Source organism: Pinus tabuliformis, chromosome 8 (assembly GCF_031772625.1).
Source record: "Pinus tabuliformis cultivar Carrire ecotype Pingquan chromosome 8, CPIR1, whole genome shotgun sequence".
In the NCBI taxonomy this organism is placed as follows: domain Eukaryota; kingdom Viridiplantae; phylum Streptophyta; class Pinopsida; order Pinales; family Pinaceae; genus Pinus; species Pinus tabuliformis.
This window is the reverse complement of record NC_142294.1, coordinates 105,794,901-105,811,869: the sequence shown is the minus strand read 5'-3', so window position 1 is coordinate 105,811,869 and position 16,969 is coordinate 105,794,901. Positions and strand designations below refer to the sequence as shown.

Here is a 16,969-nt window from a genome sequence, read left to right as displayed (position 1 = left end):
GAATTCTCCTCGCCAGGAACCTAAATCTGCAGCCCCTGATCATGGAAGGAGATTCCCAGATTCTTATAAACATGGCCAGGAGACTTCAAAATGGCTCTCAAGCAGGAAAAATCACTAATAGCTGGAGACTTGCAACCAGACTAGAAGCCATTGAACAAGATCTCCGTAGCAACAGAGCTATCACCTTCACTCATACAAAAAGAGAAGGAAACAAGGTAGCGGACTTTCTAGCTAACATAGGTGCAGACAACGATCAGTATCTTCTCACAGGCACCATAGCCATCATATCAGACATTCCAAAGGCTCAGGAATTAGACAGGCTAATCCAAAATGAGGCTGCTTCCCCGGATGCGGGTGCCATGGGAGAGGACATGGGACCGCCACCTGGTCACCATGGGCAGTACCAGGTATAAGGCGAGCATTCACTGCGAGCAGCTGGCGGGGTCTGCAAGCGTGGGTGCTGAGGAGGGAAGGGACGGCAAATTAATGCCTGGTCTAGAGCATAATCTTGGTTGCTGTGTGCAGTTAAGGAGGGAGAAGGCCGAGACATGGCAGAGAGGCATAAATACAATGCAGAGAAGGAATGTTTTGATGTGGATCATTTACAGTGGAGGGAATTGGGATTTCGGGTGTCAATTTCCGGAGGTCTGGTTCAAGACGCCCCTGTTGCAATTGGATTTGGGAGCAAGCCTGTTGGTGTGGGCAACGGGAGTGTGTCTGTTCACCCTGCCCCGTTTCGCTATCTGGCATATAAGACCACCATGGTCAAGCTCAGACAATGCCTCATCAGCCGTAGAGGCTCAGGAAGAGGCGGAACATCGCGCCCATCTATGGAGAATGTCTCTTCTCGCTGCTGCCGCTGTTTATGTCACCGAGTTGAGGAAGCCAACCCCTTGCAATCGCGCCAATTCATGGAGGCTGGCAGCTCTGAAGCGGGTTCCAATCCTCTCCCTGCGTTTGGAACTGCGTTTTTTTCCATCAACAACCCCCAGGCCAATTCGCGCATCAATGCTCATGTATCTGTTCTTTTTCTGGAAGAACCGGTGGAGGAGGTCGGGGAGCAGCCCCGCCCACAGCCGCATCAGGCCGAGAGCTCCAGAGCTGCTGAAGGACTGCCGGAGGACTGCCCAAGACCAGACACTGCCCCTCCAGCATCTCAGCCAGAGCCCGCATCAAAGAAAGTAAGGCAGATTGGGGCCCCCCCCAGAAGGATTGTGCTGGATATATGAGGAGGAGCCGGACGAGGAGCCGGACGATTAATCGACCGCTCGCTCACTCTCCTCCTTGTCTTAGATGCTCTGTTTTTGTCTACGGCAGCTGGTATGTTCTGAATGTCTTTGTTATGTATGTGAATTCTACTACTCAGGGTGGAGTTCTGAATGTCTCTGTTTTGTATATGAATTCTACGGCTCAGGGTGCCTCCACGCCCCTGCGAAGGTGTCTGATGAAAATTTTCTTGTATGTGTCCACTTCTGCCCTCACTGATGTTCTAAGGTTTATAGCCCCTGCGTGGGCATTCAAAGTCTGTGGTAGCACCCCTGCGTGGGCTTTCAATTTATGTGGAAGCGCCCCTGCGTGGGCGCTTGGTCTCAAAGCTGCTGCCACTGTGTGGATGAAAAGTTTTCTTGTCAAGGCCCCTGCGTGGGTAGTCATTCGAGTGCTATGGACCCTAAACGGGTGGTTTTTTGAGCGCTGTAAGTCCAGAGTGCCATCCATGGCCTCTGGCACAAGACTTCATGGCTGTAACCGTTTTCTGTTTTAATGTAAATAATAGCGTAGCATAGTTTTAACGATTAAAATAAAAAAAAAATATTAGTATTAATATTATTAATATTATTTACTATTAATAATATTGATATTATCTATTAAAAAAATAAATAAATAAATAAATAAATTTACAAAGGATTTTTGGGTGAAGATCACATGAGACATCATTTGTCCACCCGTTTCTAACGAGCCAGTGTGGTTCATAATAAATTATTATTATTAATTTTCTTAATTTCAATTATATTCTAAATTTAAATCTTACTTTTTAGAAATAATGCATATTTAATAATAATATTTTCAATATCTTTATTACCATAAGACTAAGATCGTTATTATTACTGTATTTATTCTGTTAATTTATATGAATAATATTATTAACAATATAAATAATTTAATTAAAAAATAAATTAATTAATTTAAAAAAATAAAATAAATAAATAAATAAATACCTTGATCCCTCCCATTGGGCCTTGGTCAAACCTAGCGGTTAGAGGTCCTCTTATTATTGCTTAATTTATATGAATAATATTATTAACAATATAAATAATTTAATTAAAAAATTAATTAATTAATTAATTAAAAAAATAAAAATAAAATAAATAAATACGTTGATCCCTCTCCTTGGGCCTTCGTCAAACCTAGCAGTTAGAGGTAGCGTTTATGGGTTACTAGTAAAATATAGCTATGGGATTGGCCTACTGTCCCTATTTAACTTATTGCTCACATTGGATCTTCAACTTGTCTTGACGATAAATTATGTGATTTTGCCGAAATTATTCTAACAAACATATTATGGATCACAGAAGTTTAAATTCTATAATTAAATAAACAATAATACTAAAACTAGAACAATATGCTTGATTAGTATATAATATATGATTTTGATTGAAATAAAATTGAAGTTTTTATTTTCTTATTTTTATTTATTTATATTAAAAATGTGTTGAAGAAAATGTATATTTAAATTTATAACCTTAAACATTCACTTAACTATTAGAACTAATACCGTAATATCCAAAATGTTATATATATATATATAAGATCCAACATATTTGACGGACCGAATATTAACGAAATGTAAATTTAAATTTATAAAATTAAACATTTATTCAACTATTAGAACTACTTAAAAAATACTGAAAGATAAAAATAATATAAATTTAAATCTATAACATTAAACATTTACTTATCTATTAAAGCATTTAAAAAATATCGAAAATTAAAATAAAAAATAAAATAAAAAATATATAATATATATATATATATATATATCTTAGTTAAAATCTAAAATATCTAACACATAAACAAAATGTAAATTTGAATTTATAACATTAAACATTTACTTAACTATCAAAACCACTGAAGTAATACTAAAAAGTAAAAAATAAAAATCATTGATTGACCCGACCTAGCATTGCCCTAAAATATATAAATACGTAGAACATTCATCAACAAATTCAAGGATTCAATTTTCATTGAGCCGACGATTTTCTTCGTTATTCATTCAAGGATATCTATCTGCTGAGTACCTCGTTGATCCGTAAGATTGGATTGCCAATTCTGCATAGTACCTCGTTAATCCGCAAGTTTGGATTGGGAATTATGGAGATTACTTCTGCGCCTGATCCAGAAGAAGATAGTAAAAGAGTTCAAGAAATAGTGGATAAAGTACAATCGGCTCTGGAAAATTTAGAGAAATCTTCCTTCTTTCGAGATTTTATGCAACAGATGCGACACCCGGAACTGGTTGCACAAATGGAAAGGGTGACAGCCGCAGACCCACAGTATCCGCAATTACAACTGGTTCTCTATGGCGTTGGAGGGATGGAGCGCGTACGCGAGTACGAAGAAGTGGAAATTTGTCACGCGCAGTTAGCGTTTGCTATTTTATTAAGAGACAGATTTAAGTGGGTGAGTGATATCGTGGTGTACGATCCATCGGTGCCTCCTGTGCAGCAAAAAGCTATCAATGCCTTCAACTGCACTTTTCTGGCTGTCAATGAATATGGGAAACGGACAGTGGAGAGGCCCACCTTATTTTTCATGCCTCGCTGCCCAATTCTTCTGTTTCACAATGTGTTGTTAGCAAATTGGACAACTACCAATTTGAATAAGATTATCATATTGGGCACCAGTTTTATGACAATCAAAAAAGATATTCATAAATTTCGATATCGGTATCTTCTTGCATTGAAACACTTCCAGGCCATTCTTCACAGCGACAATACACTGCATGAAATACCCCTTCCAGAAACAGAAGCATGTGAACCGTCAAGTTTATATCCAGATGGCCTACATAAGATGGCATTCTCTGAATTTAGCTGGCATTTTTTTACCTTGGAGGATGGTTCTGTAGAAGATCTCAATCTGCACCTCTTTCCAGAAGTCATTCTTAGCCATAGTTCCTTGGAATCAATATTACTTTAATTGATTTGGAGTTCTAACTTTTGTGAAGAACTGATCTGCAATTTTTTTTTAAATAATAAAAAGAGATTTGATTTTTTTTATAAGAGTATGAGTTCTAACTTTTGTGAAGAACCTATCTGTAAATTTATTTTTTTATAATAAAAGGAGATTTGAGTTTTCTATAAGAGTATGAGGAATATGGAAGATCCAGAATTTCAATAAAGTTAATTTGATTTAATTGTTGGAACTACTACACACCTACATGGACACCTACATGCATGCAGACTCTTAGTTAGAGTATGGGACTGCATGCAAGATTCCTTTTGCATGTTGGAACTACTACACACCTACATGCGGACTCTTAGTTAGAGCATGGTATTGCATGCAAGATTCCTTTTGCATGATTTACTCCTTGATTTGCTCATTCTTTAACTCCGCAACTGACTAGTTATCTCCGGAACTTGTTGTAGGTGTTGAGTCTTCTCATTGATCACCACTATAGTGAATTACCTTGGGATCTTCACCCAGTGATGCTATATCATGAGCATTGTAACATATTTTCGAATGTATCATTATTTTCTTCTTTCGATTTTCTTTTAGTGTTTTTGTTCTACAAAGCTGTGTGTTCAACCTTTACTAGCTAGATTCATCTATGCAGGTTTTCTAACACATTTACATGGTATCAAAGCCCATAGGTTGCTAGATAAAAGGCGCACGAGTGTTTTATTTTGCAAGTATTACAACTTGGAGATGGAAGATTGACAAAAAAATAGAGTTTCCCAAAGCATCGATCCTAACACCGTACAAATATCATGAATGGAAGGACCAAATGGCTCGATACCTTCGTCATAAAGGGTTGTACATGATTACCATGGCTACCGAAGTGGAACCCACTTCAGCGATAGATAAATCCAAGTACCTCAACCGTATGGATGAGGCCCACGGGTCCGTATGCATGTGCATCTCTCCAAAGTTGTAGTTTCATTTTCTGCCTACAATATCCCCAATGAGATTTGGAAAGAGGTTGAAGATCTCTATGGGAAACACGATGAGAGGAAGGGACATCTGCTCGAAGTAGAGCTGCTATCATTGGATCCACGAAACTATGACAGAATTCAAGACTTCTTCACCAAATATAATGATCTATTGCTGCAACTCAAGGGTTGTAAAATTGACAAATCCAAGGAGGAGAGTCGCCAAGTTCTCTTTATTATGTCAAAGCTCAGACCGGAATACTCCGTCTTTGTGTCTACATTTCATTCAGTAAGGCTCGCAATAGTTAAATCCTACACTATGCCTTCTCTCAAAGAATTTATGGAGTCCCTTATTTTTGAGCAAGATAAACTCATTGGCATGGGGAAAATCAAACCTCCAAAAGCACATGCACTTATTATGCATGATGGAAGCCACAATAAAAATCACAGATCTGATTCAAGTTAGAAAAATCAGCAGCAAAAAGACAAAGGAAAAGCACATTCCCATCCAAAGAAGGAAGGGTACACCAAGCCCTTCAATGACTCCTATGGCTCGAGAAATGAGAAAGGGAAGAAAGGAAACAGATGCACCTACTCTCAAAGAGGATTCCATCCAGAATCCTCTTGCATGAAGAAAAAAATTGACCAAATGGCAAAAATCCTTCAGAAGCACAACCTTGGGGACCACATCCCTCACGGCGCCAAGAAGAAAACTGGGGATCCGCCACACATGAAAGGTAACAATTTTCATGTTTTAGTTGCAATTAATTCTTCTCCTGATGCATGGATTATAGATTCTCATGCATCACATCATATGGTTGTTGCAAAGGAAGTCTATTCCTCTTTGGATGCATGCAAAGGACCTCCCATCCTCATGGGAGATGACTCACCTATTGAGGTCATCGGAAAAGGTAGAGTGGAACTTTTACACGGAAGCTTTGAAGATGTGCTTCATGTTCCAAAACTTTCGGTAAACCTGCTTTCAGTTTATGAGATCACTCATTCTGGCACCAGAAAGAGAGTGGAATTCACTCCAGATGTAGTGAACATATATGATCTACATAGCAGCGCCAAAATTGCAACTGGTGAGGTAAACAATGGAGCCAGACTGTATACATTTTCTGAATTTATTGAATCTGAATCCTCCTTATTGCTTACACATGCTGATGATAGTAGTAGGCTTTGGCACGAGAGCTTTGGTCACTTAAATTACAGGTATATGTAGCAGCTAAGCAAGAATGAGATGGTGGAAGGCTTGCCAAATATCAGTTTCTCCAAAGGAGTTTGTGAAGGGTGTGTTCTTGGCAAACATCCCAAAGAAAAGTTTGACACTGGCAAGACTCACAGAGCATCCTCTCCTCTAAATCTGATCCATAGTGATCTCATGGGGCCTTTTCCTCATCCTTCCATCAACAAAGCAAGGTATGTGCTTACATTTATTGATGATTTCTCACGGTATACTTGGGTGTACCTTCTCAGGAACAAATCTGAAGTTTTTGAGCACTTTGAAGATTTCAAAGCACTAGTTGAGGCATAGTCAGAGAGAAAGATCAAAGCCCTCCGTACAGACAATGAGGGGGAATATGTTAACACAGCACTTCGGAACCTTTGCCTTTAGTTCGGCATACAGTTGCAGTACAAAGTTCCATACACTTCATAGCAGAACGGAGTTGCTGAGAGAAAGAACTGATCTCTCAAAGAGATGGCTTCCTGCATGTTGCATGCCAAGTCACTGCCTCATAAGCTCTGGGTTGAAGCACTTAATTGTTCTAACTACATCTAGATCAAATCTCCTCATAGGTCTTTCAAAGATCAGACCCCCTTTGAGGCTTGGAGCGGCACTAAACTAGAGGTCACTCACCTCTGTGTTTTCGGCTCTCAAGCATGGGCCCAGATCCCCTCTGAAAAGAGGAAAGGTCTTGATCCACAGAGCATTGAGTGCATAGTTGTTGGATACCCTGATGGTGTGAAGGGATATCGACTCCTGATTCCCTCTACGGCCAAGCTCATCATTGAGCGAAGTGTCAAACTTCAGGAAAGTCTCTTGCATGCACCTCAAGCATTGCATGCAGACACTTTTTATCTACCTCATGTACGAGATGATGACTCAGTGCACTCAGATGCAGATACAGATCATGCAGATGCAAAGACAGAGTCTTCAGATACAAATCTAGTGCATGCAAATGATGATCCACATCCAAGCCCAGATCGGGCTTCCAGCAGTGAATCATATTCCCCTGTCATAAATCAGAGAACAAGGAACTTACATGAGATATATGCACAAGACCAACCTGCTGCTAGAAATGGTCTTGTGGGGGATAATTCTGATCTGCGGAGGACTAGCTCAGAGTTTATTGAGCCTCCTCTTGTCATCACTGCCACTGAACCATCGCCCTCCTTGCATTGTCATTTGGTTCAGTCTTCTGATCCACAGTCTTACGCTAAGGCTTTTGGGCATTCATCTTGGGAGTCCTCCATGGAGGAGGAGTATAACTCCCTCCTCGAGAACCAAACTTGGGATCTGGTCCCCCTTCCTTCAGGAAGGAAACTTGTCTGATGCAAATGGGTCTACAGGACCAAGAGTGCTGCAGATGGGCAAATCACCAGACGGAAAGCAAGGCTAGTAGCCAAAGGCTTCCAATAAGTGCATGGCATTGATTATGACGAGACCTTTTCTCCAGTAGCAAAGATGGATTCCATACGCCTTACACTTGCCATTGCGGCTACCCAGTAGTGGGAAGTACATCAGATGGATGTGAAGAATGCCTTTCTTCACAGAGACCTATCTGAGGAGATCTACATGGAGCAGCCACATGGTTTCATTCAGGATTCATCTTTGGTCTGTAGACTGAAGAAATCTCTCTACGACCTTAAGGAGACCCCGAGAGCTTGGTACGCGAAGATGAATTATTTTCTCTTATCACAAAACTTTGAAAGATGTAAGTCTGATCCAAATGTTTACATGCTTAGGGCACATGATTCTCTTCTTATCTTAGTTTTGTATGTAGATGATCTCCTAATCACTGGCAGCTCGACTTCAGCCATTGCTACAGTCAAGAGGGCCCTTGCATGATAGGTTCTTGATGATGGACATGGGTCTATTACACTTCTTTCTTGGTCTTGAGATCAGCCAAAATGACAGAGGCATCAAACTCTCTCAGGCTAAGTATGCACGGGATCTCCTCGAGAGATTTCGCATGACTGACTGCAAGCTAGCACCGACTCCTTTTCTGTCTGGGGTCCGCCTTGAGGATGGAGGTGACACTCCATTAGTTGACAACACTCTCTACTGACAGCTAGTGGGGAGCTTATTGTACCTCACCCACTCCAGACCAAATCTCTCATATGCAGTAAGGGCAGTTTCCAGATACATGTAGGAGCCGCATGAGCTACACTGGAATGCTGCCAAGCGCATCCTCTGATATGTGCAGGGCATCATCACCTTCGGGATTCACTATGCAGCAGGCACTGCATTGAATCTCCTTGGCTTCACAGATTCTGATTGGGCAGGAGACAACATTGATCACAAGTCCACATTCGTATATTCACTCAGTTTAGGATCTGGCCCTATCTGTTGGTCGAGCAAGAAGCAGGCTGCTATTGCTCTCTCTTCAGCTGAGGCTCAGTACCGAGGAGTAGTCAACATCACCATTCAGGCTCTGTGGCTACAACACTTCCTCACTGAGTTGGGCGTCTAGTTCCACCAGCCCATTGTCATCTGGTGTGACAACCAGAGCACTCTCAAATTTTGCAGGGATCCACTACAGCGGCAGCGGACGAAGCACATAGAGATCCATATGCACTACATCAGAGACTTAGTACATGATCGGGTCATTGATTTGCAATTTTGTCCTTCAACAGAACAGACTGTAGACATCTTCACCAAGACATTCATTGAGTAGAAGTTTCGCTCTTTGCGCGATCGTCTTGGAGTGAAGGACACGATTGCTTAGCAACTGTACTTTTCTTCCTCTTTTCTTTTGATTACATTGTATTTTGAGGGGGGGGGTTTCCCACGAGGTTTTCCCTTTTTCCTCAATTTTAGTACAAGTTACAGTGTATTTTGGGTGACCTTTGGCCTTAGTTTCCAGGGCCCATTTTCTATTTTTCCCCATAGTGGTGTTTAGCGGGGGTGTTGGAACTACTACACACCTACATGCACACTCTTAGTTAGAGCATGGGACTGCATGCAAGATTCTTTTTGCATGTTGGAACTACTACACACCTACATGCGGACTCTTAGTTAGAGCATGGGATTGCATGCAAGATTCCTTTTGCATGATTTACTCCTTGATTTGCTCCTTCTTTAACTCCGGAACTGATTAGTTATCTCCGGAACTTGTTGTAGGTGTTGAGTCTTCTCATTGATCACCACTATAGTGCATTACTTTGGGATCTTCACCTAGTGATGCTATATCATGAGCATTGTAACATATTTTCAAATGTATCATTCTTTTCTTCTTTCAATTTTCTTTTAGTGTCTTTGCTCTGTAAAGATGTGTGTTCAACCTTTACTAGCTAGATTCATCTATGCAGGTTTTCTAACACATTTACATTAATTATTGATTATAATTAACTATAATTATATTTAAATTCAAATTATTTTTTTTATATTTTTTAATTTAATTTTTATTTTGTTATGTTTGAAATAAAAAAATATTTAAGATGATATAACAACATATCTATAATATTGAAACCCTGCTCAATATAAAAGATTTCTTTATATAAAGATTTAAATTAACATTAATCAAAATAAATTTGAAACATAATGAAAATTATTATCATTTTTACATATTTTTGTATATTCTTATGAGAATAAGTGATATGACTTCCCAAAATTATATAGATATTTTTCAGAGGCTAAATGTGAGGCTATTATTGTTTCTGAAATATACTTATTCTATTTTCTGATTTCTGATAAATCAGAAATCTCATTCTCATTATCAAAACAAAAAATTACATAGCAATATCTTCCACAAGTCTGGAGCTAAAAAATAACTAGTGTTTTTACTGGAAAAGTTTGAATCATAATGAGGGTCTAGGCCTCTTTATTTATACAACTGAAGTCCCCAATGAATTCCTTAAATATAGGGAGGCTCGACTCCCACAATTGAGATAAACTAACTCTTTGATTGTCACTTGCTCAACTGCTTTTTGATCTTCATGACTTGGTTTCTTGTACTCCGAGCTAGTGTGATTGATGGAGGAACATTTGAATGAGGGAGGAGTAAATGAGGAGGATTTACCTCCTACAATATCCCTTCCGTGTACCATTCGAGTTTCAGCCTTTAATATTGACAAAATTCCCTAATTTTCTCTCACAAACCTGCATTGAATGCACATTAGTCCACTAGGCATGATATCTCACTTTGACTCATCTCATTTGTTAGGATATTCCAACACATAGGAAATAGTTAAGTACAACTTGGTCTAATGTAGAGTTAGGTATAGAGTTAGGTAAAGTGTGTTTCTTTACCGTTGTACATTTTGTAACTTACAATCCGACGGTCACGATATGTAGTGACCTGACAGTTCATTCTTTCCTCAGTATTACCGACACTTGATCCGTGGCTTGACACCCTATTGGTCCATGAATTCTATTTAAAGCGCATGGAGGGTCATTTGTAGGGTAATCCGTGCATAAGAGAAACATATGTAAATTTTCATTCTTTTATTAATAAATTGCCTGAAGTGGCTGCGTTCGCTCAGGCCGTGGACTGTTTCCCTCTTTGATGGTTTTACCACGTCAAAATACTGGTGTATTAATCTGCGATCTGGTTGTGAGCGGTGTCCTTTTGGTGTTCTGTCTGAGGAACTTACCCTGTAAATTCCTACATGGTATCAGAGCTATTTGAGGGCCGCGTCCGTTGGTGATCCAAATCTGAAGCCGGTAGAACTGCATCCGACTGCCGTTTCCTAGATATGTTGTTTCTGACTGCTTTCGGGCTAAGAGGACTGCTCTGTTGTGTTGGAAGCATCTGTTCCAGTGAGGAACCCCTTTCGTTTCACACGAAAAGGTTTCCGGTAGCCCTAGATGCGTCATTTTTAAGATCTGGAGGTATACAATGTTTATTTGCAGTTTACTGTTATTTTCTCTCTGCTTATTTTGGTTTCGGTTTATTTAGCCTTTTTTTTAACCGGATCTATACCTTTCATTTCTACATATGCTCTTTGCCCTGAGACTCTGTGCGATCTGGGCAAATCAGAAATAGAAAGGAAGGATTTTTCTCATGCGTATGCTCTTTTCCCTGCACCTTAGGGTGATCTTGGAAAATCAGAAACATTGAGGAAAATATTTAGTTTCTAGCCAAAGCTAACTTTGAGCCGCAAGGTTCATTTTTGAAAATATTTAGTTTTTCGGCTAAATCTAACTTCGAGCCATAAGATTCGTTTTCTTTGCATGTCCGTGTTGGGTTTTGTGTTTTTTGTTTTGTAGGGAAAAAGAGCTTTCTCAAAGCAAGCACGCAACCCAAAGCACCCCCCCCCCCCCCCCCTCTCTCTCTCTCTCAAATTTTTTGTATAGATCAATTGGTTCAAAGCTATTTTAAGAGAGAAGAGGTCTTGGGTTCAAGTCTCCATTTTGTGGGGGCGGACATTTTCATTTCCGCACATTCCCGCACTTCGTCAGAAACTTCAACAACTTTTTTTCAAAAAGCCATAACTTCTTCATCCGGAAGCCGTTTTGAGAGCCGTTTTTTTTAAACCAGCCTAATTTTTCGAGATCTATCCATTGGAACACTTATTTTTAGCATCTTTAGCTTCAGTTTCCATTGAAATGGAAAGTCAATACCAAGTTACCCATGGCAGCACCAACTACTTCCAATGGTTGGCTTACATTGAGGATTTACTTAGAAGTAAAGGTCTCTACAGAATAGCCTCAGGCCAAGAAAAGAAACCAAAGGATGAAGATAAGGCTCCTAAATGGGAAAATAGGCAAGATCAAGCATGTGGATTGATAGGGATGTCTATTTCTCCATATCTTAGATTCCATATTGCAGAAATTGATTCTCCTGATGAAGCAATGAAACAAATCAATAAAGTTTTTGGGATTAAAAATGAAATTAGAGCCCATGAACTTGAAAATGAGTTTCTTACATTGGACCCTAATAATTTTTCTTGCATTGAAGATTTCTTGTCCAAGTTCAAGACCCTTAGATATCTTTTGGAAGGTGTTAAAGTTAAGAAAGAAGATAGTAACCTTATCTATTCCATTCTTACAAAGTTGGGACCAGCCTACTCTGTGTTTGTTTCCACCTTCCATTCTACAAGAGAATCCTTCATTTCTCAAGGAACAGACTACAAGTCCCCTTCCTTTGACTCTTTTTGTGATTCTTTAATAAGAGAACAAGAAAAACTCTTACACCTTGGTCTTCTTAATCTTGGAAACTCTTCCAAGAAAGCCTTAGCCGCCCAGCAGCAACCAAATTCAAAGAATCCTAAGAAGTCATATCCTAAAAAGAATGGTCCTAAACCAAACAAGGGTCCTAAGCAATTTCAGCCCCAAAATGAAAAATCATTTCAACAAAATGATAAGACAAATAAAAACAAAGGGAAGAAGACTGATAGACATTGCAATTTTTGTAATCGAGATGGCCACTTAGAATCAAAATGCTTTAAGAAGATGGAAGCCTTGGAAGCAGCAATGAAGAAGCATAACATCCATTTGGGGCAATCTTCAACTTCAACTTCATCTTCAGGAATGGCACTTTCTGCATGTGGTTGTCAAGCATCTCGGTCTGGCTATGCATTAAATGTATCTTCTTCTTCTCATTCTCATGAGTGGCTCATTGATTCTGGAGCTTCTTATCACATGGCCAAAAACAAAGCCATGTTTTCTTCTTTAAATGATTGTAACACAAAAAATATATATGTTGGTGATGATAGATCTCTTAATGTTGTAGGGACTGGAACTGTTCATCTAGACAATGGTCAGTTTAATGATGTATTATGTGTTCCAACCTTATCCTGCAACCTTCTATCTGTATATCAGATAACTCATTCAGGTGAAGGTAAAATCGTTGAATTTTCACCTCATAATGTTCTAATCAAGGACTTAAGAGATCCTAAACAGATTTTGGCTACTGGCATTGCTGGTGATTCTACAAGTTTTATAAGTTTCACAACTTTGGGTCATCAAATCTTCCCTCAGTATTTGTTGCTCATAACGATGAAGTGAGCAAACTTTGGCATGAGTGATTTGGTCACTTAAACTATCGCTCCCTTCAGCATTTATGTAAAGAAAATATGGTGACAGGTCTTCCTATGGTATCTTGCAGAGATGGTGTTTGTTCCGGATGTGTACTCGGAAAACATCATCGGGACAGTTTTGAAAAACGTGCCTCTTGGCACGCCTCAACCCCTTTACAGCTTGTGCATAGTGATTTATGTGGTCCACTTCCAGTTTTTTCATTCTTTGGTTGCAAGTATTTCTTAACTTTCATTGATGATTTCTCCAGACACACTTGGGTATACTTCTTAAAACTCAAGAGTGAAGTATTTAACACTTTTTTGGCCTTCAAGGCCTTTGTTGAAAAACAATCTGGACATCAAATTCTTAAGTTAAGATCTGATAATGGCGGAGAATATGTTAAAAACAGATTCATCAACTATTGCACTGAGAATGGAATTCAAATGCAACATATTGTTCCATATACTCCACAACAAAATGGTGTAGCTGAAAGGAAGAATCACACCTTAAAGGAAATGGCTAATTGTATGCTACAATCTAAAGGACTTGGTCTTAGTTTTTAGGAAGAAGAAATTAACTGTGCAAATTACATAATAAATTGCACTCCTACTAAGGCTTTAAAGAATATCACTCCATAAGAAGCATGGAGCTCAATCAAACCAGATGTAAGTCACTTTCGTGTTTTTGGAAGTGAAGCGTGGGCCCATATTCCAGATGAAAAGCATAAAGCTTTAGAACCTAAGAGTGAAAAATGTACTTTTGTTGGATATTCTGAGGATGTCAAAGGCTATAGACTTATTCCATTTAAGTCCAAAAATGTTATCATTAGAAGAGATGTAAAATTTCATGAAAATATATCGGCCTGTGAGCCTAGTCCGACGAATGTGCCACCTCTCCCTATCTCTTCTACCTTTAAAAACATTTCTTCTTCAGATGATGAAAGTGAGGATGAAAATCCTCCCCCACCATCTCAGGATCCTCCTTCAACCCCTGAGCTTCCAAAATGGGTTCGTGCTACTCGAGATGCAGCAGGTGATCTTGCCGGTGATCCTACAAATCAGCGACGTACACGTTCTTAGTTCGAGAGAGCCTCTTCTTTACTGGCTCAAGCTCCAGTAAATTATGATCCTGACACCTTTGCAAAAGCTTCAGGCCATCCAGATTGGGAAGCAGCTATGAATGAAGAATATCATTCATTGTTGGCAAATGATACATGGGATCTTGTTCCTCTACCAAAGGGACAAAAACTTGTTAGATGCAAATGGGTTTACAGAACCAAGTATGGACCAGATTGGAAAGTTGATAAACATAAAGCTCGTCTTGTTGCTAAGGGTTTTTCACAGGTTGAAGGCATTGACTACAATGAAACCTTCTCCCCTGTTGCCAAAATGAACTCTATCCGCCTTGTTCTTTCCCTTGCTGCCTCTTTCAAAAGGGAATTACATCAGATGGATGTTAAATCTACCTTCTTGCATGGAGACTTGCATGAAGAAATCTATATGGAACAACCCATTGGCTTCATACAAACAGACTCCAGCCTTGTATGTTGACTTAAGAAATCCATTTATGGTCTCAAGCAAAGCTCGTCGGGCTTGGTATGCCAAAATGGATAGCTTTCTTTTAGAATCTTACTTTTCTAGGTGTCATTCTGACAATACTGTCTACACCAAGAAAGTGGGCAACTCTCTTATCATCCTTGTTCTTTATGTTGATGATCTTATCCTTACTGGTAGTGATCCCAACCTTATAAACCATGTGAAGTCTAGCCTTAAAAGGAAATTTGAAATGACAGACTTAGGACACTTACACTATTTTCTCGGTCTTCAAGTCTTGCAATCCAAGGACGGTATTTCCCTTTCCCAGTCCAAGTATGCTTGTGATATTCTACGTCATTTTCACATGGAAGACTGTAAGCTAGCCCCTTCTCGCTTTCAGTCTGGAGTCAAACTTTCAGTCACCTGTAATTCTCCTGAAGTTGATGCTACCTTATACCATCAACTTGTAGGAAAACTTTTGTATCTAACCCATACTCGTCCTGACCATTCCTTTGCTGTTGGCCTTGTTGCTCGGTTCATGCAAAACCCCCGTGAAAGTCATTGGAAAGCAGCTAAGAGAATACTTCACTATGTTCGAGGTACAGTTCAGTTTTGGGTTCATTACAGTGCCGAAGCAGCTCCTCTATTGGTTGGTTTCACTGATTCTGATTGGGCCGGTGACCCTGATGATCGGAAGTCTACTGTCGGTTATGTGTTCACTCTTGGTTCAGGACCTATTACATGGGCTTGTAAGAAACAAGCTACCATTTCTATTTCATCAGCAGAAGCAGAGTATCGTGGTGCCGTAGAAGCTAGTAAGGAAGCCTTGTGGCTTCGTCAGATTCTGTCAGAGTTTGGCTTTCAGCAGCAGCATCTTACTTACACTTTGGTGTGATAATCAAAGTGCCATTCAGCTATGCAAAGATCCAGTCCAACATCAGTGTAGCAAACACATTGAACTGCACATGCACTTCATCAGAAAGCTCATTCATGACCATGTTCTTGAAGTGCAATATTGTTCAACAGATGATCAAGTTGCAGACATCTTCAGAAAGGCTCTCACAGAGGCGAAGTTCACTAAACTTCGATTTATGGTTGGAGTTCAGGAAGTTGTCACTAAGGGGGGATAGGCTCTAGTGCCTCCTTCCTTCTCCTATTGTGTCATATTTGTAAATCCTTCAATTCTATCCCAAGTTGTTCTTAAGGGGGGATGTTAGGATATTCCGACACATAGGAAATAGTTAAGTACAACTTGGTCTAATGCAGAGCTAGGTAAAGTGTGTTTCTTTACCGTTGTACATTTTGTAACTTACAATCCGACGATCACGATATGTAGTGATCTGACGGTTCATTCTCTCCTCGGTATTACCGACACTTGATCCGTGGCTTGACACCCGATTGGTCCATGAATTCTATTTAAAGCGCATGGAGGGTCATTTGTAGGGTAATCTGTGCATAAGAGAAACATATGTAAATTTTCATTGTTTTATTAATAAATTTCTTGAAGTGGCCGCATTGGCTCAGGTCGTGGACTGTTTCCCTCTTTGAGGGTTTTAACCACGTCAAAATACTGGTGTATTGATCTGCGATCTGGTTGTGAGAGGTGTCCTTTTGGTGTTCTGTCTGAGGAACTTACCCTGTAAATTCCTACATCATTGAACAAAATATAATCAAAACATGTAATAAATTGTGAGAAGAGTTGATTTGACTAAACTAGGAGGTGAATTAAGGTCCATATAGTTACCCAACGATGAGGCTCATCATCACCCCCTAATGAAAGTGTTGTTCATCCTTTGAGCAACTCAATCAATATCCATATCTTTCATAACTCTAGTAGCCTCCCTCACATCCCATGCTTCTGTTGTGGTCTCCTCTTCTTGTGCATAAAATCTTGCCTTCCTTTCTATCTCCTCCCACTACTTTCTTTATTCCTCTTCTTTCCTTCCTCCAACATCCCCAAGAGAGGTGGTGGTCTGAGTCTCAAGCCAATCCAATTGAGTTTGAGCCTTTGGATGGTTTGCTTGTACATGGGTGTCCTTTTCAATGCTTCTCTCATTCTTTAAGGAGAATGGTACTCCATGATTTTCAAACTATATGGA

General features: G+C 39.6%; 1 protein-coding gene across 1 annotated transcript; it reads left to right on the top strand.

Annotated features, from left to right (window-relative positions):
- The first annotated feature begins 3,369 nt into the window (after positions 1-3,369).
- LOC149234346 (protein SENSITIVITY TO RED LIGHT REDUCED 1-like) lies at positions 3,370-4,194 on the top strand. Its single transcript, XM_089368244.1, has one exon. It carries the CDS (start codon positions 3,370-3,372, stop codon positions 4,192-4,194), a length of 825 nt encoding a protein of 274 aa, XP_089224370.1.
- The last annotated feature ends 12,775 nt before the right edge of the window (positions 4,195-16,969 follow it).